This window comes from Neoarthrinium moseri (genome assembly GCF_022829205.1).
Source record: "Neoarthrinium moseri strain CBS 164.80 chromosome Unknown scaffold60_Wmoseri_CBS_16480, whole genome shotgun sequence".
Taxonomy (NCBI): domain Eukaryota; kingdom Fungi; phylum Ascomycota; class Sordariomycetes; order Amphisphaeriales; family Apiosporaceae; genus Neoarthrinium; species Neoarthrinium moseri.
Window position 1 is genome coordinate 80,259 of NW_026055174.1, and position 27,836 is coordinate 108,094.

The following is a 27,836-nucleotide window of genomic DNA, read 5'->3' on the forward strand; positions in this document are numbered from 1 at the left end:
TGCGGCACATATTGTCATCGTGCCCACCCCATCAAGCCTGCGGCGTACAGGTTGGAGGAGTGCGGACTGCAACGTTCAGTAAACCCTGGCACCAGCAGCCCTTGGCTGTTGGCTTTAGAGTCGCCAGTATGGAGGTAAGACATCATTTCTTTCTCATCATGTCAGCTGAAGAAGGTCCGTATGTCATGTCTCCCTCCGCAGCCTCGCGGCGGACGAAACCCTCCAACCTCCCGGGCCGAGTGGCACACGAGCTTGCAGGCCTACACACGTCTGTTATCTTTCCGATCATGGAAGGTACGAGAACACAGATGGGAGATCCCACTATTTGACATCATCATACCCTGGATCCCAGAATGACCCGTGAACGCCGCGCAACATCCTGATTGAACGGATCCAACGAGAGGGCTAGGCAGGCGTCGCAGACGGGCCCGAGCTCGACGGCCTGGAGATTGAGTCACTACAAGAGAGAGCTGAGTCCGGGGGCTGTCCATTCGTACAACAGTGAGATGAGCCCAACGAAAAATTTCACTTCTAGGATCCTCAGAGGCTTGGGCAGCCGACATGTCTTGTCACAAATGAGCTTTGTCACCCAGCGCTTCGGTGTATACCTCATTTCCGCTCATGGTATTTGTCTGTGGTTGAGATCGCCTGCCTGCACCCGTGCCGACATCACCGCCCGGTGAGCACGGCCAGTTGCGAATCGTCTCGCCGAGCCCGTGGATTTGGCTGCTCTCACCATACATCGACCCCCTTGCCAATCGAACGTGCAAGTTGGAACAAACTGCAAACGGGAACCGATCATAAGTTTTGTTGGCGGTTTCACAGACGAGAGTCCATAGGCTGCCAGATCAACGATTATGGAGTGAGATTATCTCGCGCCGCCCGCTATCTTGAGCGCAGCCGTCCTCTGGGGTCATATCGACCATCGAATATGGCGGAATAACTTTTCAGACCTCGCTCTCTTGTTTCCAGCCTCACACTTTGGCTATCATTTTGCGCCTGAAGTCTTCCATTATGTCGTCCCGGCTAGGCGGATGGGATATTACTTCCAAGTTGGAAGGCATCCACGAAGGGCCACGGGGAGGACAAAGCAGCTCTCTTAGTCCAGCACAGCTAAATCTTGAACGTGTTTTTGAACAGAGCCGGCAGCGACAGCAACAGCAGAAGAATGGACCAAAGGCTCCAGATCTGCCGAACCCAGGTCCCCCGACCAAGGGAAAGCCAAGACTACTGCTGATGGGCCAGAGAAGGTTTGAAACTAGCCTCGACAACTATTTTCGTCTGCTAATACATCCCAGGAGCGGTAAATCATCGATATCTAGCGTCGTCTTCCACAAACTGCCACCGAGCGAAACTTTGTTTCTGGAGTCCACCGCTCGCATACAGAAAGACTCGATGGCGTAAGATTCTTGTCGTCACATTCATGTTCCGTCTGTATACTAAGAAGAGCCAGATCTTTTATGGATTTCCAGGTCTGGGACTTTCCAGGTCAGATTGATATATTCGAGAATCCCACGTTTGATATAGACGCCATGTTTGGTGAGATTGGGGCGTTGATATGGGTCATCGACGCGCAGGACGACTATCTTGAAGCAGTGGCCCGCCTCAATGTGACGATACTTAACCTGCAGCGGACATATCCCAACATCAAGATAGAGGTTTTCATCCACAAAGTGGACGGCCTCTCTGACGACTATAAACAGGATATTCAGAGGGATATCACGATACGTATCCAAGATGAACTTTCCGATCACGGATTTGAGAATGCGCCTGTCAGGTTCCACCTCACGAGCATCTACAACCACAGCATCTTCGAAGCTTTCAGCAAGGTCATACAGAAGCTGATCCCACGTCTTGGAAGCCTTGAGGCAATGCTTACGAATCTTTGTCGCACGTGTCGCTTCGAGAAGGCCTATCTCTTCGACGTCCTGTCCAAGATCTACATCGCTACCGATAGCGCGCCCGCAGACATGGCCAGCTACGAGATATGTTCAGACTACATTGATGTCATTATCGATATCACCGAGGTGTACGGTAGCTGGCCGCGTTCCAAGGGCTATCGTGAGTCGCTCGAGGGCGAACCGTGGAACCAGAAGCTCGAAGATCAGGTCGCAAGCAATTGGGCCGAGAGCTGCATGGTGCTGAGTGACGGGAACAGGCCGATCATGCTGCGAGAGGTCGACAAATACTTGGCTCTTGTTGCAATCATGAAGGAGGATAGCTATGACAAGATGCCATTGGTCAACATGAATGTGGAGGTCGTCGTAGACGGGCTGAAAGAGTTTTTTGAGATCACGAAGCCTAAATGAGCGGCAAATTGTCTCGGTGGCTGATTAACTCTTTCTGCTCAGGGTGTTTCGTGTGTTCCAAACACTGCGCCGTATTGAGCTCGAAGGGAACGAGGCGATTGGCAGGAAAATATTAAAACTACTCACCTAGTTATGTAGAGACCAGAAAATGCTCAGTTGGCCATGGACATCCTCGAAATATCCTAGATTCTACTTAAGAATGTCCCTCTAACCAAGCTCCTACCCTACGATCTTCTTCCACACATCAACTCATCCGCACATCGATACACAAATACACTGCCGATCTTCTTCACCCATTCCACAATGCCTTCCTTCACCGCCAACGTCGTGCTACTGGGCGCTGCTGCCGTCGGCACCATGGCATCATCGTTTACGACCGTCCCTTCCGGTAGCTGGCCTTCTACTACGCAGACATCCACTACCATGGAATCGTCGTTCACAACTATTGCCTCTGGTAGCTGGCCCCTTATGCCTGCACAGTCATCGTTCGAAACCATCCCTTCGGGTCACTGGTCTCCTTCCCCCACGCAGGAATCGACCACCACGGAACCATCGTTCACAACAGTTGTGTCTGGCAGCGCGCCTGAATCTCCTACGCAGGCATCGACTACTCTTCCCTCTGGTGGCTCACGACAACCCCCCAGCCAGGGACCAACTACCACGGAGTCGTCGTTCACGACTGTTCCCTCTGGTAGCTCGCCTGAACCCACTAGCCAGGCATCGTCTCAACTGTTTCCACCACCTGCCGGGTGTGTCGGCTCACCGAGCAGCACGACGCCAGGTGCTCCGTTCACCACGGTTATAACTTATCAGTCCACCACGACCTTGACCGTCTCGTTGATTACGATATCAGATGCCCCCTCCAGCACGACATCGCAGGGTCTGCCATGAACAGGGGGAGGCGCCAGGTCGATCATCTGAAAGTAGCACGGGCGAGGACGGGGACTGGGAGCAGTACACGTGGCAGCTGCGAATGGACGCCGAGGAAGAGACCGTTACTGGTTCCTGAGCACCGGCGCCGACGTGTTGGAGCTTCAAGTGTTTCCCTACTTATTTTGCTACACTTCTCATCGCTTTCTTATTTTCTCTTACCCATTGCATTCATATGAGCACAATTGTCACATTGGCGTAGTTTTCTCCCCCCTCCACCTATCCTCTCCCCTTTGCCCGGTAATTGTGCGGTTGTTTTTTCTTCTTTTTCTTTTGTGTGGCGTGGAAAGGAAAGTCGCTTAAGGTTCCTGTTACCGAAAACTTGGCTTCCAACTCTGGAGAGAAAGGGGGAAAACCTCAGAAAATGGGACCAAAGCTTGATTTTACATCTGAGCCGAAAATGGTGGGCTATATTGCCAGCTTGCATAAGGACAGAGACGCATTTTGATTCCTTGCCAGTACTATTATATATCTTAAACAGTGTTCTACCCTCCTCCGCTTGATCGCTATGATATCGCAGAACCACTAACTTCTAGAAGATGCCTCTTTATGGAAACATTGTGTCGACCTTTGATAAAACTATAAACACGAAGTTGGATGGGGTCAGTTCTCGACCGGCTTGATTTTAAGTCTCGGATGAGCTTGTGTATTTGGGGTTCGCAGTTGCTGAAACCGCGCTTACAGGGCATTGTTTCTGTTATGTAAATGATCAAAGTTATCCAGCCCATCGGCGCTGATTTTCGGTCAATCCGTATCGAGTCGTTGTATCAGTAACCTTGCGGCATGTTGCTGACGGCAATGAGCCAATCAACGGCCCACGTTGCTTAACTCCAACCTGGTGGTCTCGCCCAACGCGGGACGGGACATTCGTGCTTCAATATCTTTCCAGCGTCGGCACGTCGCCCTCCACCAGGATCATATAGCAGGCCTCCGAGTCTCATAGACTCGTCTTTATCGACATACACATTGCGATGGAGCTCAATTAGAAACAAAAGCTTGATTGCGTCGCGGCCACTGTTCTCCTCATCATTGCCGGCCTTGGCCACGACGGGAAGCCATCAGCGCCGGAGGTATAGTGTTCCGCACAATTATCAAGCGAGGCTCCCCTGAGGATTTCCTGTGATATAGGCCCGGCATGTATCTACTCAGAATCCTCACAGCGCTCATCTGCGCACACCGAGCACTCGCTCTCACCACCGGCAGCCCGTACACCTCATCCCTAGCCCAGCATGCCCTGCAAAAGGTCCTCCACGACGCCTCAGAGATATTCGGCCTCCCGGCTCCGCCCTCCACACGCACCAACGTCTCCCTCTCCACCTGGATGTCCACGTACCCGGACGAGGCCCTTCTGACCTCGCTCACCATCCCAGGCGCCCACGACGCGGCGACGTGGAACTACAGCGGGGCGCGGCAGGCGGCCCTGCGCCCCGTCACGGACCTGCTGAACGCGAGCCTGTCGGATCCCCGCGCGTACCGGTGCCAGCGGCGCAGCGTGGCGGCGGCGCTCGAGGCCGGGGTGCGGTTCTTGGACCTGCGGTACGCGCCGGACGCGACGGGGACGCGGCTCGTGTTCTGGCACCGTGATGCGCTGCTGGGCGAGGCCGCGGGCGTCGAGGAGCTGCTGTTCGCCGTCTTCGCGTGGCTGCGGGCGCACGCCTCCGAGGCCGTCCTTCTCAGCCTGCAGTACGAGGGCGCCACGAGGGCCGGGGCGGCCAACTCGGCCGCCGTACAGCGCATGCTGTTCGACGTGCTGACGTCGCCGGCGGCTCGGTCGCATCTCCTGCAGACGCGCGCCTTGGGCACGTTGGGCGAGGCGCGCGGGAAGGCCGTGCTGGTGAGGCGGTTCGACATGGACCAGCTGCCGGCGGAGTACGAGGAGGCACTGCCAGGCGTGCACCTGTCGCCGGCGCAGTGGGTCGATAACTCGGCCAATATCACGTTGGTTTACAACCAGTCCACGGGTGCCACGGCATACATCGAAGATCTTTACTCGCCGGACTCGGTGCCACTGAGCGCGAATGCGAGTTCCAACATTGCCGCGAAGCTAGAGGCCGTGGCTACTCACTTGCACGAAGCAGCTAATGGATCCGAGGAGGATTTGTTCGTCACGTTCGCGTCTGGTCAACGGTTAGATGCTGAGATACCGGTGTATCCCGAAACCATGGCGTTGGGGAGCGGGACGAAGGCAACACCGGACGGAGGCGTGAACCAGCAGCTCCTGCCAACACTGAAGGAATTGGCAGGGAGGCGGCTGGGTATTGTGGTATTGGATTTTTGGGACGAACCAGGGGCGTTGGTAGAAGCTGTTTTGGGGCTATAGATATATGCTCCTCTGCCGAATTGACAGAAAGACTGGTCAATAACTATCAACCTAAACTCGTATCCTGGGGAAAGCCACAGTAAGCAAACGGCGATGGTGGTGATCGTTGATCAAAAATCCTATGGCAATGGACTGGGCCAACTCGTTGTAGTGTTGCAAGGTGCTAACAGAGCTCGTCTTGTTTATGAAAAAGCACAAATGGAAGTTGCCGCTCTCTAGGACCGCTGGAATCCCGAAATGCATATCCAGTACTCCCAACATCGCAAATGGTAATGTGTCCAAGACGTCCAGGACAGCAGGTTGGAGGTTTATTAGATTAAGCATTGACTGCAGTCGCTTCCAAGCCGGTTACCCTATGATCCCAAGAAAAAAACAAGTCTAATGAGGCAACACGAGAGATTGTCCTGAACGCCCGTCTCGCCCAATGCCAACAACTCCGTCATAATGTCAAAGCAAGAAGGACGGCACCGTCGTTATGCCCGAAGATCATAGGACCGCTACCTCTGGAGCTCCGAATCTGGGATACTCTTCCGCACTGGGTATGTACACACCCACGTCACGCTCCCGAAGCCAAGCGAGTGAAAATGGGCCCTGACGGAACGCTTGCTGCTATTGTTGTGGTGGTGGTGGTGGTGGTGGCAACGGTGGCGGTGGCATCTAGTAACCGGCATCGTAATTTTGACCGGGAACCGAGACCTGCGGTGCATAGCCCCTGGCCTGGGCGTGCATGGCCTGCTGCTGCTGCTGTTGCTGCATCTGCTGTTGGACCACAATGTCACTGAACCACGGGTGCTGGAGTGCGTCGTGGGCGCTGATGCGGTGCTCCGGGCGGAGGACCAGCATCCGCTGGAGCAGGTCGATGCCGAGCTGGTCGATCTGGGGCAGGATATTCCTCAGGTCCTGGGTGGCGTACATGTGGAAGGTGGGCTTGTACTCGGCAAACTGGGTGATGCCGGGCCAGGTGCGCTCGGTGGGGGTGCCCATGATGCGGAAGATGCGGACGATCTGGTCCTCGTTGGTCGTTCCGGGGAACAGAGGCCGGCCGGTGTACATCTCGGCCATGATGCAGCCGGCGGACCAGATGTCGATGCTGGTGTTGTAGGTCCTGCTGCCGAGCAGGACGTCCGGGGCGCGGTACCACAGGGTGACGACCTCGTTGGAGAAGGTATTGACGGGAATGCCAAAGGCTCGAGCCAGGCCAAAGTCACCGAGCTTGAGGGCGCCCTTGGGGCTGATGAGCAGGTTCTGGGGCTTGAGGTCGCGGTGGAGGACGCGGTTCTGGTGGCAGAAGTCGATGCCCTTGAGCAGCTGGTACATGAAGGACTTGATGGTCATGGGCTTGAGGGCGCCCCTGTCGCCGTTGGTGTCCATGTACTTCTTGAGGTCGCCGTCCATGTACTCGAAGACCAGCATAAGTTTGTTCTCGGTGTGGATGACGTCGTGCAGGCCGACAATGTTCTCGTGCTTGAGCTCCTTCATCAGGGAGATCTCGCGGATGGCGGTCGAGGGGGTGCCTTCTTCGGAGTCGAGGTGGATCTCCTTGAGGGCGACCAGCTCGCCGGTCTGGCGGTTGCGGCCCTTGAAGACGGTGGCATAGGTGCCCTCGCCCAGCTTCTCCAGCTGCTGGAAGGAGCTGGGATGTCTCTTTGCGTCCATGATGTCGGATATAGAGCCTCACGCAGGGCGCTGGGCTGGGTTGGGCTTGGGGGAGGCGAGATGAGGTATCGGGCGAGGGGCGGGGGAAGGAAGGCTGCTGGGCGAGCGAACGGCTCAGCGTCGTCAGGGAAGGTCTGGGGTGATGGCACAGCGGCTCGATGGCGTCTCAGCGGTCCTGGTCGTGGGCGAGGACAGTGATGATGGCGGAAGTACTACAGGGAAAGTCCCAGCAACAGAACGGGCGACTTGGACCCTCGGGAGTGACAATACGAGAGGCTCTGCGATAAACGGGAATAGACAATGCTCGGCTCGACTCGACTCGACCGCACAGAGATATGTCGCTGTCTGACGAAGTGTGACTTGGTGGCTCGACGTCGAGTGTAGGGATGGATATCGGATCGAGGAGCAGGGTCGTCGTCTGTCGCGGCGCTTAACTGTATGAACTGTTGGAGCTGAAGTGCCCGGTTGAGGTTGGCCTGGCCAAAGTGAAGAGGAGTTGTTAGTCAAGTTACTGGCTTCCACTTTCTCTCCCCCAATGAGGGGCACAGAGAGACACGGGCAGAGCTTTGAGCGTCAACTTTGGAAAGGGTCGTGGAGCCAAGACCCCGGCCGACGGGGGCAGACCCAGTGGTCCCAGTGGACCCAGTGGCAGGTACTGGACCATAACTCTTGCATGTAACTTCACTACCTAACTTAGGAGCCGCCCCTCCACTCCCCTCCTGCTTGTTGCCTCTTCTGGCATCCATGGACCTAGAGGCGACAGGCGACAGGCGACAGGCGACAGAGAGAGAGAGGGAGAGGGGGAGGCCCTTATTAGCACATGGGCGGCGCATCTGGCCGGCCTGGGTCCGCTGAACGACCCCGCTGGCCCGAATAGCGCAGCACGTCACGGCGTCGTCGCGCCTCATTGGGGGGATTGGGGGGACTCGGGGGACGAGATGCCAGGCCAGCGGGGATCGACGTCCACGGGTGTGTTGGGTTGGCCCGTTGGGCGCGAGGGCAGAACGTGGTATCACACTGCCACCACCACCACCACCCCTCATTCCATCCTGGGACTATGATGGGATCGCCCCGGTGCGGGGTGTCCTCCAGCCGGGCTGGCTGGCTGTCTGTCTCAACTTATCCTTTATCAGGACCAGAGCGATCAACTCTATGTGCTGCCGCATGTGCAGTACACTCACTCCACGCTTGTAGACCACCTGGGTACATTGACTGCCTGCACTTTTGGACTTCCCTATAGGTACCTCTACCTACCGTAGACCGCTCAGCTGACCGACCCCCCTCTATCCGGCCCTATGCTATCCTGTCCTGTAACTACTTACCTTAGGTTGTCTGTCCCTTACATCTATGTCACTGTCATCGGGTTCACACGTCGTCCAAGTTAGCCTCCCAACGGGACTACGCATCGTCTGTCTTCCATCACGCTCCTGGTCTCTTCTTGCTGCTCCATTCCTCGCTTGATGAGACTATAGCATACCGACCCCGCCGATGCTGCCCTTATCGTAGATGTGATCGACTCCAACATGCGACCCCTCCCAGGCGACGATGCGTTCGGGCGTCGACGGCCCGCCGAGTCTCAAGAGTTCCACTCCGTGAACCCGGGCGCGAGCCAGATGTCCTTCTTCCTGGCCGACGAGGCCACCGTAGACTCGCTGCTCGACCAGCCGAGCGTTGGCCCTTCCCGCATCAAGGACCACAGGAAATACGCCGAGTCGCGCCATGCCCTGCCCTCACGTGCCGTCGAGGCCGACGCCTACACCTACGCCGACGCCGACGCCGACACCTCTCGCGCCAGGGATGCATCGCGGCCGCGCGGGAGACAGCGAGACCTATCCTACTCGCCTCTGTCCGTAGCTTCGCTGCCCAGCCCGACGCCCGTCCCCGCTGCATCCTCGGGCCACGCCCCGCTATCCCGCCCGATGACACCGATAACGTTGGGAACCTCGGTCACCGGCTCCGTCATGAGCACTCCGTCGTCCAGGCGGAACTCGTTCTCCGGCTTCGTGTCCGAGAACGCCATCAGCTCGGATGACGAGGGGGAGACGCCGATGCGGCCAACCTCGGACCTCATGATGGACAGCGGCAGTGCCCCGCAGCTCGTCATGCCCAGTATCAAGATGCCCAGTCGCCGGCCCTTCACCGAGACCGGCAAGAGCCTGGGCCGTCTCAAGGTGCTCATCGCCGGCAAGTCCGGCGTGGGGAAGACGTCGCTCGTCAAGGCCATGGTTCAGACTTGTGACCATATAGTCCATGTGGATCCCATTATACCCCACCCAGACTCTCGGAGGTCGTCCAAGGCGACCGTGAGACCCAGTGCTGCCAGGAGACGCAGCTCCGCCGCGACAGAGGGCATATCCGAGATATTCGCCAGCACCAAGTCCTACCCGGAGTGGTGGACCGAGTTGGACGACTCACGCAGTAGCCAGAGAAGGAAGAGTCTCGGCGATCAAGTCTTGGATCGCAACGTTTGTTTCGTAGACACCCCGGGCTATGGCACTGGATCATCTGTAAGTCGGTGCCCTTCCTGCATGCCCCTTTCAGACTAACGCCTCTATAGGCCATGGAAACGATTGTGCCTTGCGTAGACTATGTTGAATCCCATTTGAACAAGCTGGCCTCGGACAGCTTGAGCGACTCGGAGATGCTCAAAGTTCTCGGCGGCGATGGCGGCTTCCAGGTTGATGTCGTCTTATACCTGGTGCAACGTAGTATGTTTAACCCGCCTGCATTGTCCAGCTCACTTGTCTGACCCTAGTTCTAGGTCTCAGCCCTGCCGATTTCGAGTATCTCAAGCGTCTGTCGTCACTGACAAACGTGATTCCACTATTGGCCCAGACGGACCGTTTGAGTGCCGAGGAGCAGGCCGTCTGTAAACAAGAGGTACTCGGGCAGCTTCGTGAAGCAGGCATACGGCCCTTTAGTTTCATCACCTCTCTAGAGCAGATGCCCGAGGTCACTGCCATAGACATACCATATGCCGTCTCGAGCGCAACCGGGTCGGATCACGACGTGATGGATGCGAGCTTGTTGATGAGCCCAGACTATGTCCAGCCATTGGTCTCATCAGAGCTTGGTGCTCTTGTTGACCACCTCTTCAGTCCCAACGGCTCATCATGGTTGAGGCACTCAGCAGCCAAGAAATACATGCAATGGCGCAACAGCCCTAACCCATCTCGACCCAGGCATCTCTATCGGCCTCTTAGTCTTCCCGGGCCGGGAGCGGGTGCTCTCGTAGGACCTACCTCGCTGGCACTTGCGCGCATCAGCGAGCAGCCAAACGACAACGGCCCGGTGCAACTTCACTTGGTCGACTGGGCGGCAGACCTCCAGAGAAGTCTGTCCAGCGAGCGGGCTCGTTACGAGGCCCTGGCGCGTGGCGAACGGGCCCTGTGGCTCACCGAAAGATTAAACGACTGCATCAAGGACGGCACGCTGGTGCCCGTCAAGGACTCGAAGGAGCCGGGCTCGGCGCAGAGGAGACGGCGGCGAGGGCCCCAGGCGCGGAAGACGTCCCGCCACCAGGACCCGCTCGGCCTGTTGCAGGTCGCGGCGGACCTCAAGGCGAAGGGCTGGATCGCGCTCGAGGTCCTGGGGAGCCTGGGCATCCTGGGCGGCATCGCCTTCTGGATGACGAGGCAGCGCTGGCAGGCGGACTCGCCCGTCCAGTTCGCGGACGAGTGGGCGAGGATGTGGGGTCTGGACATTTGAAGGTGAGGGGGATGTCGAAGGCGACATTGTGATTTATATCCGGAGCGGTCTTGATGTTGAGCCCAAGTCAACACCTCCAGGAGACGGACAGGACAGGCGTGACGGCGTGACGGCGTAAAGGCGCCCGGTAACCATAACAAATACCAAATCTCCAGTTCTTGCGAATTCAAAGACAAGACCTCTAATACTCGCACGGGACAGTCACCTCAATATAGCTTCTTCACTCGGCCACAAGTCTCTGTAATTAACTAGCTTAATTGAAACTCTCCCTGGCCCGTTTCCAACTCTGCCTGTCTTGCTATGGCTCAGCTCTCATCTTCGTCCCCCTCGTCGCCGTCAGAGTCAAGGTCCATATTCAGATGCACGCTCTCATCGTCGTCATCATCATCACTCCCATCACCGGCTTCCGCATCCCCGCCCGCGCCAAACCCACCCTGCACCTCGGGGCGCGGCGCGGGGACCGTCGCAAGCGTCGACTCGACCAGCGTCCCCATGGCCCCGAAGCCGGGGTCCAGGCCACCGGCGGACTCGTCGTCGATGCTGATCCGCTTGGGCGAGATGACCATCTCGACGTCGTCGTTGTCGTTCTTGCGCTTGAGCGGGTTCGTGTCGGCCCCGGGCTCGGATATGAACGGACTGGGGGCGGTCTCGGCGGCGATGCCGGGCACCGGGGGCGCGGTCCTGGCGACCACGGGCTCGTCCGCCCCGTCTTGTGCTGCCGGGGCGGCGGTAGGCTGGAACGGGCGGTCGAAGGCGAGCCCGTTCCTGGGCTTGTCGGACGAAGCCGCGTCGCCGGTCTGTATCGTCATCATCTCCTCGTCGTCCAGGTCCATCAAGTCCCCTCTGGCCCCGGTGGATGCGGGCCGGAAGCTGAAACGCAGGATCTCGACGGTCTCGTCATGGGGGAACTGCTGGTGGAGGTAGGGCAGGATGACCTGCGGCGTCCGCCCGTTCTTGTCCTTGGACGGGTGGAGTATGCTGGCAACCTGGGCGTCTTTGATGCTGCACAAGATGGCGGCCCTCAGCATGCGGGATCGAAGCTCGGGGTTGAGGTAATGTTGTGGGAGATGGCTGAACAGGGTAACCAGAAACTTCTCGGCGGCCGCCAGATGCTCCGGGGCAAGAGTAACGGCCACCGATTCCTCTTCTATATTGGAAGAGAGGAAGGCATCGGCGTTCTGTGCGGTGTTTCTGGACTTGGCGCCGTTCTGTCCTGCTGACGAGGCCTGCTGCTGCTTGGGAGCTTTGATATGGCCGGCCGCTCCTAGGAGGTCACGACAACACGTCATTGCAACTAAAGACAAAGCGTCCACGTTGGCCTTTGACATGGTGGGACCGCAGAGCTGGAGCAGCTCGGTCGTCAAGGCGAAGGCGGCCAGACGAACTTCTGGAAAGCGGTAGCCGCCCTCGATGATCCGCATGGTCTGGTCCAACGTATCCTGGGCAAGGGGGGTGTAGTTGCTTCCTAACCTCCGCGCCAGAGCCTGAAGGAGGCGCATGGTGGCGATTTGTATCTCTGGAAAGACGGTCCACAGCTCATCCTTCTCCTCTCTGCCGACGGCGGGGTTGAGCTGGATGGACGCGTCCTTGTCCTGGCCCGGATGAGGCGGTACAATGGACGAGACGCGGGCTGCCAGGTCCGCAAGGGCGCTCACCGGTACCGTGACGGGTACCTTGGTAGCACATTGAAGACAAGAAGCCAGACTCTGCAGCAGACCAACCACCCGCTCACTTCCGGCCTGAAGACCTGTCCACTCGGGGAGCTGCTCTGCGGAGCTGCCGCCTCCGCACGGCTCGGTGTTGTAGTCTACAGGCTGGCGAGAGTACCCAGTGGCCGACTCCCAGGTCTCCTGTACAGCTCGGAACACTTGATCTGCCGTCTCGTGGAAATCCTTGATCAGTGCAGCAGTGTGCTTCGCCCACTCCTCGGAGCCGCCATTCTTGGCGGCCGTCATGTGAAGTCGGATCACCAGGCGCTGAGCGCTGCTCTTCAGGCTCTGGGGTACAATTGCCTCATCTGAGTTGGTCGGTGCAAGATATGGCCTTGTGATGGACCGGATCTGGGAGGCGGAGGGGCGCAAGGTGGTAGGGTAAAGCGGGATGAGGCTAGACAGTGCCTCGAATATCGTTTCCGTAAGGCCCAGGGGAGCCTTTCCAGCCTTGCTGGAGCTCGGGGGCTTCAGGATCTGGAGGCATGCAGAGGCAAAGGTGGGCAGGGTAGGGGTGACGATCTCCCGGATCAATGTCTGGTACCTGTTCAGCAACAAGTAGATCTTGGTAAGAGTAACAATGGCCAGCTCTTTGGTCACTGCGGGATCTTTCTTCTGCTGAGAGGTCAATCGGTGAGCAGGCATGGGCACGGCGCCGAGACTTACCTGGAGTATGGACAAGAGGCCGCGGACCCAGGCCTCGGACGTTCGAAGGCATTCCCACCCGCCGACCTCGGTGTAGGCCTTGACCAGGGCGACGGCGGCAAAACGCCCCTCAACACTTCTCCCGTTGAGGAGGGTGCCGATGTGCGTCCTCAGCTTGTGCACCAGGACACCTGCCTCGGAGGAGTTCGCATTGCTCTTGGACTCCTGCGGCGCTGATAGCGGGCCCTGGCAGCGCTGTAAGTCCTTCAGCAGCGCGGGGAGCAGACCAGGGAGCTGTTCTGGCTTGTATGCCGTGAGCTTCCGGCAGATGCTGCGGAGCTCTGGCGGTAGAGCCACGAACGCCATCTCAAGTGCGATGATGTCCCCGGGGTGTGTCTATGTAGAGATGGGCTGTGTGGGTGATATGGGTACGGCTGCAGAAGTTTCAGTCGTACTATACCACAGGTACTGCTTTGTGGGAGGATACGTGATCTCCCCCACGGCGACGGATGTGTGGTGGCTTCTGGATGGTCTCAGGCCAACACGGGCACCCTGTTGAGACACACGGCTTATCAATTGACGGTGGCTTGTTGCCAAAGTCGCATGTGAATTTCTTCAACATGAAAATGGCCCATCGCCAACTTTGAAGCTTTCAACTTTTTAGTGGACCCCTCCAAGCTAGCCTGCGAATGGACGTGGACGTGGACGTGGACTCCCGCTCATCAACGAGCTACCCGCGAGTTGCTGGTCTGGTACCGTCCAGCTACATTGGACCCCTGCTAGTTTACTTTAGTCAGTCTCTTGGCCCATCATATCATCTGAACCTCGGAACTCTCCAGCGCTCTCTCAAGCAGAGAACAGGCCCGTCAGCTGCCTGCCGCTTGCAGGTGGTGGTGATGTAGTGCAGTGGAGGTTCCGTGGTTGTCCCCTCCCCCCTAAACCAAGGCCCCCCAAGGCCCCCCCCCCCGAAAACTACGGGTGCCGTCCGTAGCCAGACCAGACGACCCCGTCCGCCCCCGTCGCTGGGGGGCTGCAAGTCAACGTCACAGAAAGTCAATGCCGACCCCTGGGGACCTGTCAGACCTGTCAACCCTCCAGCTTTTCGAGCTTCTTGGGCCACGCGCATTCGACGAGCCAAGCTTCGAGGTCCAGCCTCGCAGGTTTCCCGGGACAGTCGCTTTGCTGTTGTTATTCACTCATTGACTCGTCCTGATTGCGACGCCTCCGCCACGGCCTGCCCGTGCTGCCTCGCAACACCTCGGGGCATGCTATACTACGCGTCCTTGATTGCTCTCTAGCTCTTCCGCTGCTCGTCCAGTCCCTCACTCAGCCGCCGCTCCTTTTTTTTTTGTTGGGCCGGTCAGGTCCTCCGTCACGTCACGATGCCGGTATGTTCCTGCGGAGCCCGTCCCGTACTGCCCTCATTGTCTGGCTGTGGTGTGGCTAATTGGGAACCACCTCTGCGATGTAGAAACCGTCCAAGGCCGAGACCTACCTGCAACAGCTGGAGAATACCCGCTGCGAAGACGACTGGGATGCTGTCCCGGAAACTGTGCGCAAGATCCGCAAGCACGCTCCCAACAGATCATGTACGGCCTGCCTCTTTGCGCGCCCTCTCCTTCATGGCCGGGGTTGCTTGCGCCCTCACCGTGTCCTTCCTCCCACCTGCAAACCACAGCTTCTAACCACACCGCCCCATAGGCCTCGCCACGACGGCAGAGACCGAATATGCCATCACCAAGGCCCAGTTGAAGCAGACGGCCAGACCCGCCACCGCCGTCTCTACCAAGGACCTCGAGATCACCAGCCTGCTCCCCAAGCTGCTCGACGCCATCGACAATGAGCATGCCTTCCCCGAGGACAGATACCAGGCCCAGGTCTGCGTCGGCTGGCTGCATTGGGCCGTTGGCGAGTATAGCCTTGCCGTCGCTCGCCTCCCCGACGGCCTCGAACAAGACCACGACGCCTCCGAGTGGACGAGGGTGTGTACCTTGAAGACGGCCTACCTCAAGGCGAATTGCCTCTCGAGGGACAACGAACGCGTCCAGGCTCTCGCCATCTTCGAGTCGGCCCTATCTGCCCTGTCCGATGTCTGGACCGGCCAGAGGGGTCGCAAGCAGCTGCAGTTCTGGGCCGAACTGTTCCTCACCGAGTTCTGCATGCTGCAATCCCAGGCGCTGGAGAGAGGCGAGAAGTCCTTGGACGATCCCAACTCCCTTGCCGCCTATCGCTCCTGGGCGAGGTACTGGGAGACATCAAACACCCAAGGGACCCCTCTCGTGGGAGGTCATGGATTCCGGGGCGCCGTACCGAGGCGCCGCGTTTGGAGCGAGTACTACACAGCATTGTCTGGCGTCTTGGCGAACGACTTGCCTTTCCCAACGGGCCATGTGGCAGCGGTGACAAACGAGGCCTCTGCAAGAAACCAGCTCAGGATGGAGTTGAAGAAGGTCGAGGCAGCCTACGAGTCGCTCTTGCTCAGCGAGACTACATTCCCTCGGGCTGATGAAGAAAGAGAGGAAGTGGAGTCCTTCGTGGGTCTCGTTATGAAGAGTTGGAGTATCCTGAGCGGTCGCGACTGGCTTGAGCATGATCTTGGACCAAATGGAAAGGATGGGCTAAGTCGAGGCGTCCTGGAGGTTCTATACCGAGCCGCCACCAAGACGTTCCACTCGACTGCCATACTGCGCCACCTGTTCACAGTCCATCTGGCTGTGGCCGAGTTTGACTTGGCATTTAAAGCATTCGATTCGTACCTGGAGATCGTCAAGAAAGGAAAGGCGCGCGTCGACAAGACCGGCCACACCGAACCCAGCCTTGACGATGATGCCACCGTTCTGGGGACAATTTCCACAGCAATCACGGCGCTATGCAAGTACGGCTTCCGGGACGAGGCAGAAAAGGCCTACGAGCTTGGCATTGAGCTCGAAGACATGCTTCAGAAATTACCGGCCCCTCTTCCGAATACAGATGAAAACATTTCTTCCCTGCAAGAAGAGAACGCCAATGGCGTTGTCGTTCACCCGAGGATACCTGCAAAGGTGAATGCTCTGGCATGGCAGGCTATCGGGTTATCACAGGCCCAGTGGTCGCGCAAAACCTACAATGCCGCATCTCGTACTGAAATTCAAGGGAAAGCGATTCGCAGCTTCCAGAAGTCTCTGTCTCCTGACACTGGTAACCCTACCGATGTCAGGACCCTCTTCACTCTGGGTCTCCTGCTCGCCGAGCAGAGAGAGTTGTCGGCAGCGATTGACATAGTCAAGGCTGCCCTAATGTCTAATAAGAAGACGGCAGAGCAGAACCCAGCGGCGGGCTCCTATTGGCGTGAACGTTCACTGATCCCTCTGTGGCACCTGCTTGCCTTGCTCTTGAGCGCGAGGCAAGACTATCTTATGGCCGCCCGAGCGTGCGAGGGTGCCTTTGAGCAATTCGACGACCCGACTGTGCTTTTTGGGACCCAGGGACTTCAAGGTCAATATCGAAGCGACCATCTTAATGAGGTGGAGGCTAGCAATGGCACACCCACTGCCATGGGTTTGGTTGACGAGATGGATGACGTTGAGAAAGAAAGCATCATCGAAGTCAAGATGACCCAGCTCGCCCTCATAGAGCTCCTCGAAGGCCCCGAAGTGGCGGTCAACGCGAGTCACGAATTGCTTGTCTTGTACACAAGATTGTTCGGAAGTCTTCGGTCAGAATCTCCCACCACAACGCAAAGGTCGAGTACAGCCGTCCCGAAAAGCTCGGCTGGCACGCTGCGAAGCATCAGGGGTAGCATATTTGGCCATAAAGACAGAGGCACCAGCAACCTCAAACACACAAGCGTTGTAGAGAGTGTGAGAGAAGAGTCCCCCGAGCGGCCCCGAACTGCAGGAACTGCGACAACTACAGGTACTACAGCACCGACTATACAGATTACTAAGGAAAGCAGTGACCTGGGGGATTCGCGTTCTCGAAAATCAGGAAGCATCCGTGGCCGTAGAAGCGAATCAGTGAAAAGAGCCAACAGCCTCAAGAAAAGGGACAGCAGCACTCACCAGCGGCGACGGGCCGCAAGCAGCAGCAGCGTACCCCGCCAGCCTCTCCCACCGCAGCCGACAATCTCAGATGGCGATGCTTACTTCACGCCCATGGGAGACGCTGCTGCCAATGATCGGCCTGACTTCTTTACCTGGAATACTAAAACCAATGCCGGTAGTCAGCAGTCCTTCGCAAAAGGCAGGGGGTTACTGCGCTTCGATTCGAATGTCTCATCAATCAGGGGCTCAACAACCGGGTCAGACACCTTTGTTCTAGATTCACTGTCACCTCCGACCCCATTACCCATTATCCAGTTCGCCACGGATCAAATCAGGCGGCAGAGGCAAATTATCCTCATCAAAGTCTGGCTGATGATCGCGGCATTCTATCGAAGCGCGGATATGTATAGAGATTCACAGGGGGCAATTGACGAGGCCCGAAAGTTAGTGGGGAGCATGGAAGCGGAAATTGCAAGTGATGGTTCGGACTCGGTAACAGCAAGTCATGCCGGGTGGGGCGGCAAGAAGAGCATCGAGGAGTTATGGAGCGATGTTCACGCAGAGGTATGTACTGCCACTTTTCCCCCCTCGACTCATCGACCCTTGACTAACGAAACCTAGATGGGTCATCTTTCTGTTTCTGAAGGTGAACCGTATAAGGCCCGTGCCGAGTTCGAAGAAGCCCTCATGCACTATCCCGACCATCCTTCTGCCATCATTGGTTTGTCCAATATCCTCCTTGATATCTATAGCGAAGTGCTTCTGCCCACATCGCCAATACCGGGCATCACACTGCCTGATGGCGAGCCAGTGGATTTGAGCGGCACTTCTCAATCCCAGGCCTTGGTGCAGCGAGCTGACCACAGCATCCCAATCCTACCAAGTACCCCCTTGGGTTTAGGCGGCCAACACGCAATTTCACCTGTGGCTCAGTCCGCAAACAGGTCTGCGGTACTCCATCATAGGCCTAACAAGTCCTTGACAATCGAAGAGCTCCCTGCGCCCTACAAGGCCAAGTCTCTGCCTCTCGTCGACCGACTTGCTGCAAGGGACCGTGCATACGGACTGTTGTCTGGCTTGACGAAACTGGGCACCGGGTGGAACCACTCCGATGCCTGGTTCGCTCTGGCCCGGGCTCACGAGGAGAGCGGTCAACCTGACAAGGCCAAGGAAGCACTGTGGTGGTGCGTGGAACTTGAGGAGGGCATGGGCGTCCGTGGGTGGAACTGTGTTGGTGCGGGCGGGTATGTTTTGTAAATACGGAATGGTTTAATCTAAAATTAAGACTGGCGGCTGGAGAAGAGAAGGCGTGTCCTGTATTGGTAATCCAAGAAGACTATCGAGTGGGCTGTACATGTCAAGGATTGGTATATGATTATAGCCAGCAAGATACCCGGTGCAGAACGAGAGCGAGCCTGGTGCAGTGGTTAAGAGATTCTGGATTTGAACGAGGGTCGAAGCTCATTCCGGTAATGTTCAGATGTACGCCTAGATTTTGTCGTTTCAGCAACAAGCATGGCATTACCTTGCATGGCTGGAGAAAACCAAGTCTCTTCAATCCCCCATTCATACCAGTCTTGAACACACTCTGATCCAATATGCAACGTAGGTAGCTAGCTTCGTTGGTAGCTCACTTTGGAACTGTCTTCCCCTCCCAAGTTCAACCCCTTCTGCACAACCTTGAACTCCTTGAAATCGGCCTCGCTGAAGACATTGACCCGGGCGCCCTGGATGTCGGGCCGGGCCAGCAGGCCCTCGTAGACGGCGGCAAAGTCGGAGGCGCGCGAGGCGTAGTCGTGCTGCGCGGCGTCCTCGTCGACCTCGACGCGGAACGCCAGGTAGACCTCGTTGAACCGCACGTTGGTGCCCTTGGTCTCGACCGCCGCCGCCGCCGCCATGCTGAACAGGGCGCCCTGCGTCATGGCCGGCATGGCGAAGTTGCCCATGTCGCCCTGCGCCCCCGTGCACAGCGTCCACGTGCTGTTGGGGTTGTTCTGCTCGAGCAGGTAGGGGAGCGTCGCCCGGTAGGCGACTTTTCCTTGCGTGTTAGCGGGCCGTTTGAATCTGAACTCGGCGGCTCTTCTGCTTCCCCCTTTTCTTGCTCCAGCCCCCCCTTTCCCCAATTCACTGACAGCCTGGCCACAACCCTACCACACTTGGCCTTAAACGAGAACTTATCTCTCCAATCGCGGTGATTTACCATCACGGATTTGTGCAAGGCTGGCCCAAGAAAGGAAGAGTAGGCAAAAGGAGAAAAACATGAGACAACTTACAAAAATTCGTCTCGAAACTCCTATTCATTTGCTGGCGTAGATATTCGGTAGAGATCTTGGTCAGAGGCGTGTTGACATAGTCGCCGCCAACTATTATTGTCAGAGAGCAGAATCAGCTTTCATGCCATCGAAACGAAGCATACGCAGTGCGGTGTGTGTCACGCACACACATCCACATATATGTATATATATTCATATACGTGTTTCGAGGGTAGGGAGTAGGGAAAAGAAGGCTAGGCCCATCTTACCACACGAGTACACATGCTGGAAGGCGGGCAGCTTGCCGGCCCTGACCTGGTCGACGACGCCCTGCACGCCCTGGTCCGAGGTGACGTCGGCCTGGACCGTGGTGATGCCGTCGCGGGTGCCGACGTGCTTGAACAGCTTCTCGGCCGAGGCCTCGCTGCGCACGACGGCCAGCACGTTGCGCTTGGTGCGCAGCGCCGCGATGGCCGTCGACACGCCGATGTTGCCCGTCGCCCCGACTATGAGGACGGTCTCCATGACTCGATTAGCAACACCTGTATTTCCCTTTCGTCCTACTGTGATTTCTGAGGTTGGAGGAGCTACGAATTCGCTCTCCACCGAACTGTCTGGTCTTCTGAGTATATCCTAGGTAGCTCAGACGAGGGGAGAGTACGAGTTGTGAGCTATACAGCACGTGTGAGTTTCTGGGCCAGATAATTTCCTTTCAAACACGGCCAACTGGCTTGGTATTTATATATGATATAATTCTGGCATTCATATGTAGCAATTATTGGTCCCCGCAGCCAGCCTAATCCATAGTGTGTTGTCAGTGGAATCTAACAGCAATCCAAGGTGCTAGGGCTGCTGGATGACGAAGATGAATATCTAACAAGGTTTCACGCTGGGCGCCATGATTGGCTGGACGAGACTCTTGGACTGGACAAGTCGCGAAGGGTGCATGGGTCAATCAGGCATAGTTTACTATTGCTTATAAATCCGGACGACGAGCCTCAACAGCGAGGGCCGTCTCGGACAATTCATGATGGGTATTGTGTCCGAATATTGATTCAGCTTTGGGTGAAGATGCTTCGATGGGCGGACGTCGGCGAGGTCTTCACATGTGATATTGTTTGAGAGCTTGCGTCAGCAATACAAGATAAACACGGCGCTGAGCTATAGCTATTCCTTCCAGTAAATTGTGTAGTCTGGAGGATGTTTCGATGATTGTACTTAGAGCAATGTTTCTTGTTCTTTGAAATTTTGTGCTTATAGAAAAGTGTCGTGATTTGGTATGTGCAAGTGATTCTATGGTGATGCAAGTGGTGTGTGTCTGTTACAGTCCTTGATACAACCAGTCCACAGGCAGTTGCTGTCTTCGTGAGCTGTCGCATTATATATCCAGTCCGTTCCCAGGACCCATGATGCATGCAAAATGTCCGTGTAGACGCCGCTACAATGCTTCACCAACCATGGCGCCAATGGCTCCCCCAATCTCGCCGAACAGCACGCCTTTGAAGACCGTCTCTCCCATGTCCTCGACCCAGTGGCCCGTCTTCTTGAGACGCTGCCTCCAGAGGTGCTGTTCTCGAGTTTCTAGCTCATCCCACGGCTTAGCCGGGCCGTGCAACTCTTCATCGTGAACGTGAGCCTTGAGTTGCGGCAGGCCATCGGGTCCAATCTCGCCGGTATCGTCATGCCGAACAATGATCTTCTCATGTTCGGCAGGTGTGACGGTGGTGAGCAGGTCGTCGAAAGTCGTCTGCTTCAACACCGAGCCTTCACGAGGTACCACGCGGAAGGGGACCGTCCAGGACTCGGGGAGGAAGCGGTTGGTGCCCAATACTGGCTGTGAGATACCCTTTGCCTCCATAAAGGTCTGGCCAATCAGAGCCATGAGCAGGCAGATGGCGGCCGTGACTATAATCAGGGACAGGTGAGACTCGCCCTGGGAGGGGATGGCAACGACATAGCGGGCTGGCCTTGGAGGGCCACCTTTCCGGGGGGCTGCCTTCTTGTCGACATACTTCTTGAGGGGTATGCTGTGCACGACGGCGGTCTGGCCCAGCGAGACGCTCGCGAGCTTGAGTTCCAGGTTTGCGGCTGGCTTGGGGCCCTTCGGCGAAGTGGAAAAGGACAGGCCCGTGATGGCCTGGGGATGGACAGAATCGATCTTGGCAAAGGGGGCCAGGTCGACCAGGAGGTCTATGTTCAGGGTTGACTTGTACTCGAGCGTGTACAGCGAGATGGAGTTGTCCTGGCCCGAGACGGCAATAACGTACTGCGAATCGCCCTGCTTGTCTTGGACGGAGGAGGGCGGGGCCAGGTTGCGCACGGCAAGGCCGGTCGAGCGCGAGACGGACTTGGGCAGGGTCTTGACGACGGCCAGCCGGGCACGCTCCTGGTCCTTCTCCGGGAGACGGTAGCCGTGGAGGAGGACGCCCTTGCCGGCGGGGCTGTTGGCGACGGCAAAGACGAAGCCCGGGGACAGGTAGCGGATGGACTTGAAGGAGGGTCTGGCCTTGGGCCCGTCGTTCGAGGTGAGGGTGTAGACACACCGTGGCTCTGAGACGTCGGTGCGGGAGATGTCTACGGTGAATATCTCGTAGTCGTCGCAGTAGGCCAGCTGGTACGTGTCGGGCCCGGTCTGCACGACGTCCAGGTCCATGGCTTCATTGGGAATTTGCAGCCGGCCCCGGGATTTCCACCTTTGGGGACCAGCGGCTGGGGCATCGAAGATGGCAATCTGCGACTGTTGGGCGAAGCCGGTCGAGACGGCACCGAGCTGGGAGGAGGAGGAGGCGGCGGCGGCGGCGGCATTATTCTCGAGCTTCTCGAATGGCTGGGACAGCCTGAGGCGGCGCTGGAAGGTATCCGCATCGGTGGATGCAAAAAGGGTCTCGCGGGCGGTCTCCGAAAAGGTCACACCGCTATTCTTGGCCGACCTTGCAGGCTGGGCCAGGCCAAAAACGCGAAAGTGCCGACTCTTGCCCTTCTTGCATTCGTCGGGCGCTGCATTGATGCCTGCGAAGACGGTCTTGCTGGTGCTGCTGGTGCTGTCCCTCCGCGCGCCGACGGCGATCGTGGCCACGCTGTCTTCCTGCCCGCTCAGCTCCGTCTCGCCCGCATTCTCGATTTCTCGGCTGCCGTCGCTCGACAGCTTCAGCAGCGTCTGCAGGAAAGAAGGACACAGTTAGCGACGCGATGCCTCCTCACGGAGATTGTTTCGAACGGCACCAAGGGCCAAGAGCGAGAGGGGGCAAGCAGGCAGACGTACCATCTTGTTGCCGACGCCGTGTCTCCCCGCGCCGCCGCCGCCGCCGACGACCAGCTGGTTCGCATCATGCGGATCAAAGTCGCAGGCCCACAGCGGATAGGAGAGGGTGATCTTTGCGTTGGGCAGCGTCCGGACCACCATGATGGCAATGTGACGATGATTAATGAATTAGGTAGGGATTTGCTGCTGGTTGCGCACTTTGTTATGCCATCGTGAGCCTGTCTGTCTGTCCGTTGTTGGGGCCGGGCCCAGGCTTCATAGTGCTGAATAAACCTTTTTCCTCCTTTTCCAGGTTCCCCCCATCCCCCCTTTGACCTCCGGGCGCACTGCAAATTGATGACGCTTGGGGGGGGCCTGGGGGTGGCCTGGGTGGCCACGGCCCGGCGAGGCCAGATCTCCCACAGGCCGCCATAGCGCGCTCTCTCCTCTCTCAGGCCACTGGACGTTAGCTGCCCCCGGGCCCCCCCCCTGCCACAATTTCCTCCGGTGCTGGCCAGATCTCTGTTCAGCGGCTGTCTGCCCGCAAACGGACTGCTGGCCCGTGCTGCTTTCTTTCTTTTAGTGGGTCCGGGGTAGAAATGTGCCCCATGGCCCCCAGGCCCAGGTAACATCCCGACTCTGGTTGCTGTGTTCAGCGCCCCGTCTTTGTTGTCCCCGAGTCTGACACTCGACTCGAGACAGGCCGTCAAGGTCGATTATTTCTTGAGCACAAGGATCTCGGCCTTTATTCCGTCTTCCAACTGTGCGAGGTTTGGAGCATCTTGGCACAGTCCGTAGCACAAGAACTGTTGTAGCCTTTTCCGTCAGACATTCCCCGAGATCCACCTTGGCCGTCCATATAATGGGTGTCTTCCCTCGCGACCTGACAGATACAGCGGATCATCATATACGCGCCCCTTGTAACTGTCACCCAGCTATTCGAGGGTCCATATTGAGAGATTTTACTCTTGTCCCCTCCACCTCCCCCTATCCTCTCTCTGTTTGCTCCGTCGAATTTCGTCCCCAGGTGCGTTATCCTCATGTATGTACACACTTCACAACTTGATGAGGTTGGCCTTGGACGACCAGCGTTGCAAATCTGTGTTCCTGGGTATACTGTCGTCATCTCGTAGCCATGTTTTTGATGTATCCATCTCCGTCAGCTTTATAGAGCAGCCGAGGCCAGTGTTGATCGCTATATCTTGCAGCATGTGCCGAGTCTTTGTATTCCACTTCATTTTTATGTGGCCTAGATTTGCAATGCGACGTGAATTGCCCAGTTACCTATATTGACGTCGACTCATGCAACAAGCCGGGGCTTGTGTAACTATGCGAAAACAAGAAAACAATAAATGATAGATGAGTTGCCGTCCTGGAATCAATATCGAGGTCTCGGCAATTTGCGCTCCTAACGAAACAACGCCGGCGTCCTATCCTGCGCTTGCAGAAACACGATAGCAAGGGTAAAGCCAAAATGGAGTATTCCAAAGGCCAGGTTTTCCAGGTATGAGGTCTCCGGCAGCTGCAGAAAATCCCCTCCAATTCTCCAAGGCTGCAATGAGCAGGCTCAAACTGCCATGGGCCAGAGTCTAAGAAAATGTTCCGGCGGGCAAGAAAGGGTCAGGAATCGACCACCCCGGAATAGCAGCCACCGTTCGCCCGCGTCCCATGCTTCGGCACGAGGCCCTAGTGTGTGGACATGCCAAAGACGTGAGGTCCAGATAGAGTTGGGCTCGCACTAAAAGGGGAATGCAGGCTGGGTCAGAGGCCGGCCGGGTCCCAACTCGGCAACGTTGCCGAGTTCAACAAAGAGCGGGCTCGGCTACGCAAGGGATCCCGGGTGATGCATATCTCGCGGGCTTTTTGGCGCGGCCAGGGATCAGACCTACATACCTGCACACACGCGGTAACATGCGTGCGTACATATTTGAGAAGATTTCTGGGTTTGCCCCTTCTCAGGTAGTGTGGTCTTGGCGATTACCCAGGGCTCGGAGACTCAGTGAATGGTACGGGGCCCTACTCAACGTTGTTTGGGACAAAAACGTGCATTCTCCAAATCTTGTCTTTGGGCTAGCATAGTGGCAAGCGGATATATATGTCTTGCAGTGTTGTGAACCAATTTTCTTATAAACCGGCTGTGATCTAATCACGAGGCCCCCTCTGAACCGAGCTACGCCGAAACCCCAGCATGCAGTTTTTTTTCTTTGATCTTGTCCAATCTGAAATATATGTCTTGCAGTGTTGTGAACCAATTTTCTTATAAACCGGCTGTGATCTAATCACGAGGCCCCCTCTGAACCGAGCTACGCCGAAACCCCAGCATGCAGTTTTTTTTCTTTGATCTTGTCCAATCTGAAGAAAGAGAGAGTAAAACAGAATATTACCGCAGACAGATGAAATCAAGAAAACGCCAATGATATCCTTTGATGAGTCTGTGAAGACTTTGCCAACTCCATGTCTTTAATACAACCAAAGCTGGTCCCAGGCGGGATCTGGGTGCTCCGCCAGAATATAGGAACCAATGAAATCTCGTACGCTGAATGCAAATGTCTGTAGTTCCTTAGGTATTCGCAATATCTGGTAACAAACCGCACGCCTGACGCCTGATGATAATGAAAAGCAAAATCAGATTCGACAAACACCTGAACACCTGTAGGCTTAGGGATATGTCCGTTGATGACGCTGCGCGCCCGATTCTGTTGGTCGGTATGGCCAGCAAACTTGCAGGTGCAGGGTAAGGCATACTGAGCTGTGTAAGTTTGTTCGTCTCCTGTCTCAACACCCTCTGCCTTTTCCGTCAGCGCCACCCTCGGTAGAAGAATGACTACAGCGCAGAAATATGTGCCCTCAATTTTAGCGCCGGTCAGCCAATCAGCGCAAATCTCCTGGATAATGAATGCTCAAGATTTCCAAGGCAGGTTCTGTTGCCACCGGCTGCAACTACTTGTGGAAGCAGTGCCTTATTATAACAAGTAAAGTATGAATACGGTATGTGGTACAATCGAAGTAAGTCAAGTTTGCTGACGGGCTGGCTGCTGTTATTGCTGCCTTTGGTCAGGCGGCCCACCGGGCCTGGTTGCCCAGCGTGCTTCGTATGGTTCGCGCTTGAACGGTGAAAAGGATTGACCCTGACCTGTAGGATTCCCCGAGGTGTGCTCCGATGGGGCACTTGGGCCAACGTTCGGTTGATCCAGTCGAAGAGGCGGAAGCCTTTCAGAAGTTGAGGGAGTACCGGGTTGCGATAAAGGTGCGTTGTAGCTTAGCGGAGGTGGCAAGGCTGTCGTGTATGGTGGACTGATGAAATCCAGCTGGGGATCAGTCCTTCGCCGTCTAGAAGGCCTTTCTTCCGACCCAGATTCTGATGTCCCATATGTCATCGGCAGAGGCGGCGGGGGAGGAACGGACCCGTGTGGGCTCCTTTGGGCAAAGGAGCCCACGCTTGTCGAAGGACTGTGTACACCCTGGTAGGCCAGCTCCGAGATTCCGGGTGTTCGCTGAACGACATCTCGGAGACGGTCGCGGTCTGCCGCGTACAGTTCCCTTTCTTGTTCCAACTCGCGAATACGCTTCTCGAGTTCTCTGTTTTGTGCCTCCAGTTTCTCTATAAGACCTTCCCTGTGGTTGTCCTTGTCCTTCTTGCGCTGCCGAAACCTCGCTGATGCTCCTGCATTTCGAAGTCGCTTCTCATCAGCCTGTTTTGAGGCAGTGGTCGTATTAACAATCACGGGAATAGCCTCCACCCCTGGTGCAGCAAACATAACTTCATCTGGGAACCCGCCACCTCTCACACCTTGCTGACCGCCAAGCGATTGTTGCCAATGGGTGTTTCCATGCGCAAAGAAACTTCGCTGAGGAGGAACGCTGGTTGCGTACGGAGGTGGGCTAGGCAAGATCGGCGGTCGATGAAGATGATGCGGGGATCCCTGAATCGAAGACTGCTGCTCTGGATGTGGGCGGATCATAGGTTGCGATAGAGACCGAGGCGGCGCGTTGAGGTTCGGCACACTACCAGGAGACACCCCGGGTAATCCAAGCCCGCTCAACTGTGGTGCAAGCGGATGGGCCGACTGACTTAGGGGAGCCCTTTCAGAGGGTCCTTCGGAGACAAAACCTCGTCCCGGCCCAGCTAGACTTGTCCCAGAAAAGTGAGATTGTTGGCTTTGTGTCCGCGGCGGCGGACCGTGACTGAAGCTGCTGGCTCTGGGCGACCTTGGTGTCGCATACCGCCTTGGTGCCCCGAGAACTGGCCATGGATGAACTGCTGCCGGTGACTCGCGTCCCGTCGATGGAGTCGTCTCGCCACTCGGCCGCACCATAGCTCGATGAGGAGAAGACACGTCTTGCCCACGCGCCATGTACGCTTGTTGTGCAGACGTGTCTAGTCTGTGTTCGCCTTGGCTCGTCATCGCTGCACCTGAAATGCCCCGTCCATGCCGTTGTTGAGTCACGGAAGGGCCGGGGTTTGCGGGAGAAGGCTGGGAATCTGCCGGGTTCAAGATGTTGCGAACGCCTAAACTTCTTTGTGCGAGCTGCGATCGCTCTCCGCTCGTGCTCGAACCGCTACCGGTCTCTTGAGATCCATCCTCCGATGGCGGACCACCGCCTCCCCGCAGACCAGGCTGATGTGTATCCAGAGGCGTAAGTTGAGCTGAAGCTGGTGACCTCGCGGAAGGGGGCGAGACAGGGCGAGACGCAGGCCCCCTCTGCGACATCGAGACCTGTGCCCCTGCTGGGTGGTGGTTCTGCAGACCCGGACATTGACGACCTTCGACGTCTTCTTGCCGAGGTCGCTTCCCAGGCTTTGGAGAGTCCGACCCTCTGCAACCTTCGCCAGTTTCACTCGACGCAGCCCACCGATCCCAGAAGTACTGGTTAGTCGTGGTCTGATCTTCCCTTGCCTGGCGAGGCGAACGACTCAAGAGCTCGGTAGAGTATCTTTGGCCCTCTGAGATCGCCACGGCGTCGGTTTTTTTCCTCCTCCAAAGGGCCTGGTGGGTTCGTTCGAGTGGCAGCTGTAGTTGACCGTGATAAACGTCTTGCCCAC

At 57.0% G+C, this 27,836-nt stretch overlaps 10 protein-coding genes across 10 annotated transcripts; 5 read left to right on the plus strand and 5 right to left on the minus strand.

The window, feature by feature from the left end:
• Positions 1–1,014: 1,014 nt before the first annotated feature.
• JN550_010884 (uncharacterized protein) lies at positions 1,015–2,309 on the plus strand (the record flags this gene model as incomplete). The annotated part of the gene is made up of 3 exons (XM_049309188.1): positions 1,015–1,250; positions 1,299–1,400; positions 1,454–2,309. The coding sequence occupies 3 exons, from the start codon at positions 1,015–1,017 to the stop codon at positions 2,307–2,309; spliced, it is 1,194 nt and encodes a 397-aa protein (XP_049167124.1).
• A 303-nt stretch (positions 2,310–2,612) lies between these two features.
• Positions 2,613–3,200, plus strand: JN550_010885 (uncharacterized protein; the record flags this gene model as incomplete). The annotated part of the gene is made up of 1 exon (XM_049309189.1): positions 2,613–3,200. One exon carries the CDS (start codon positions 2,613–2,615, stop codon positions 3,198–3,200), a length of 588 nt encoding a protein of 195 aa, XP_049167125.1.
• Positions 3,201–4,374: 1,174 nt separating this feature from the next.
• Positions 4,375–5,559, plus strand: JN550_010886 (uncharacterized protein; the record flags this gene model as incomplete). The annotated part of the gene is made up of 1 exon (XM_049309190.1): positions 4,375–5,559. The coding sequence occupies one exon, from the start codon at positions 4,375–4,377 to the stop codon at positions 5,557–5,559; it is 1,185 nt and encodes a 394-aa protein (XP_049167126.1).
• A 657-nt stretch (positions 5,560–6,216) lies between these two features.
• Positions 6,217–7,215, minus strand: JN550_010887 (uncharacterized protein; the record flags this gene model as incomplete). Its single annotated transcript, XM_049309191.1, has 1 exon — positions 6,217–7,215. One exon carries the CDS (start codon positions 7,213–7,215, stop codon positions 6,217–6,219), a length of 999 nt encoding a protein of 332 aa, XP_049167127.1.
• Positions 7,216–8,738: 1,523 nt separating this feature from the next.
• JN550_010888 (uncharacterized protein) lies at positions 8,739–10,923 on the plus strand (the record flags this gene model as incomplete). Its single annotated transcript, XM_049309192.1, has 3 exons — positions 8,739–9,722; positions 9,773–9,923; positions 9,977–10,923. 3 exons carry the CDS (start codon positions 8,739–8,741, stop codon positions 10,921–10,923), a joined length of 2,082 nt encoding a protein of 693 aa, XP_049167128.1.
• Positions 10,924–11,228: 305 nt separating this feature from the next.
• On the minus strand, positions 11,229–13,643 carry JN550_010889 (uncharacterized protein; the record flags this gene model as incomplete). Its single annotated transcript, XM_049309193.1, has 1 exon — positions 11,229–13,643. One exon carries the CDS (start codon positions 13,641–13,643, stop codon positions 11,229–11,231), a length of 2,415 nt encoding a protein of 804 aa, XP_049167129.1.
• A 1,016-nt stretch (positions 13,644–14,659) lies between these two features.
• On the plus strand, positions 14,660–18,556 carry JN550_010890 (uncharacterized protein; the record flags this gene model as incomplete). The annotated part of the gene is made up of 4 exons (XM_049309194.1): positions 14,660–14,665; positions 14,749–14,866; positions 14,979–17,863; positions 17,921–18,556. 4 exons carry the CDS (start codon positions 14,660–14,662, stop codon positions 18,554–18,556), a joined length of 3,645 nt encoding a protein of 1,214 aa, XP_049167130.1.
• A 356-nt stretch (positions 18,557–18,912) lies between these two features.
• JN550_010891 (uncharacterized protein) lies at positions 18,913–20,076 on the minus strand (the record flags this gene model as incomplete). The annotated part of the gene is made up of 3 exons (XM_049309195.1): positions 18,913–19,331; positions 19,573–19,662; positions 19,821–20,076. The coding sequence occupies 3 exons, from the start codon at positions 20,074–20,076 to the stop codon at positions 18,913–18,915; spliced, it is 765 nt and encodes a 254-aa protein (XP_049167131.1).
• A 913-nt stretch (positions 20,077–20,989) lies between these two features.
• JN550_010892 (uncharacterized protein) lies at positions 20,990–22,954 on the minus strand (the record flags this gene model as incomplete). Its single annotated transcript, XM_049309197.1, has 2 exons — positions 20,990–22,708; positions 22,814–22,954. The coding sequence occupies 2 exons, from the start codon at positions 22,952–22,954 to the stop codon at positions 20,990–20,992; spliced, it is 1,860 nt and encodes a 619-aa protein (XP_049167132.1).
• A 2,876-nt stretch (positions 22,955–25,830) lies between these two features.
• Positions 25,831–27,504, minus strand: JN550_010893 (uncharacterized protein; the record flags this gene model as incomplete). Its single annotated transcript, XM_049309198.1, has 1 exon — positions 25,831–27,504. One exon carries the CDS (start codon positions 27,502–27,504, stop codon positions 25,831–25,833), a length of 1,674 nt encoding a protein of 557 aa, XP_049167133.1.
• Between the last annotated feature and the right edge of the window lie 332 nt (positions 27,505–27,836).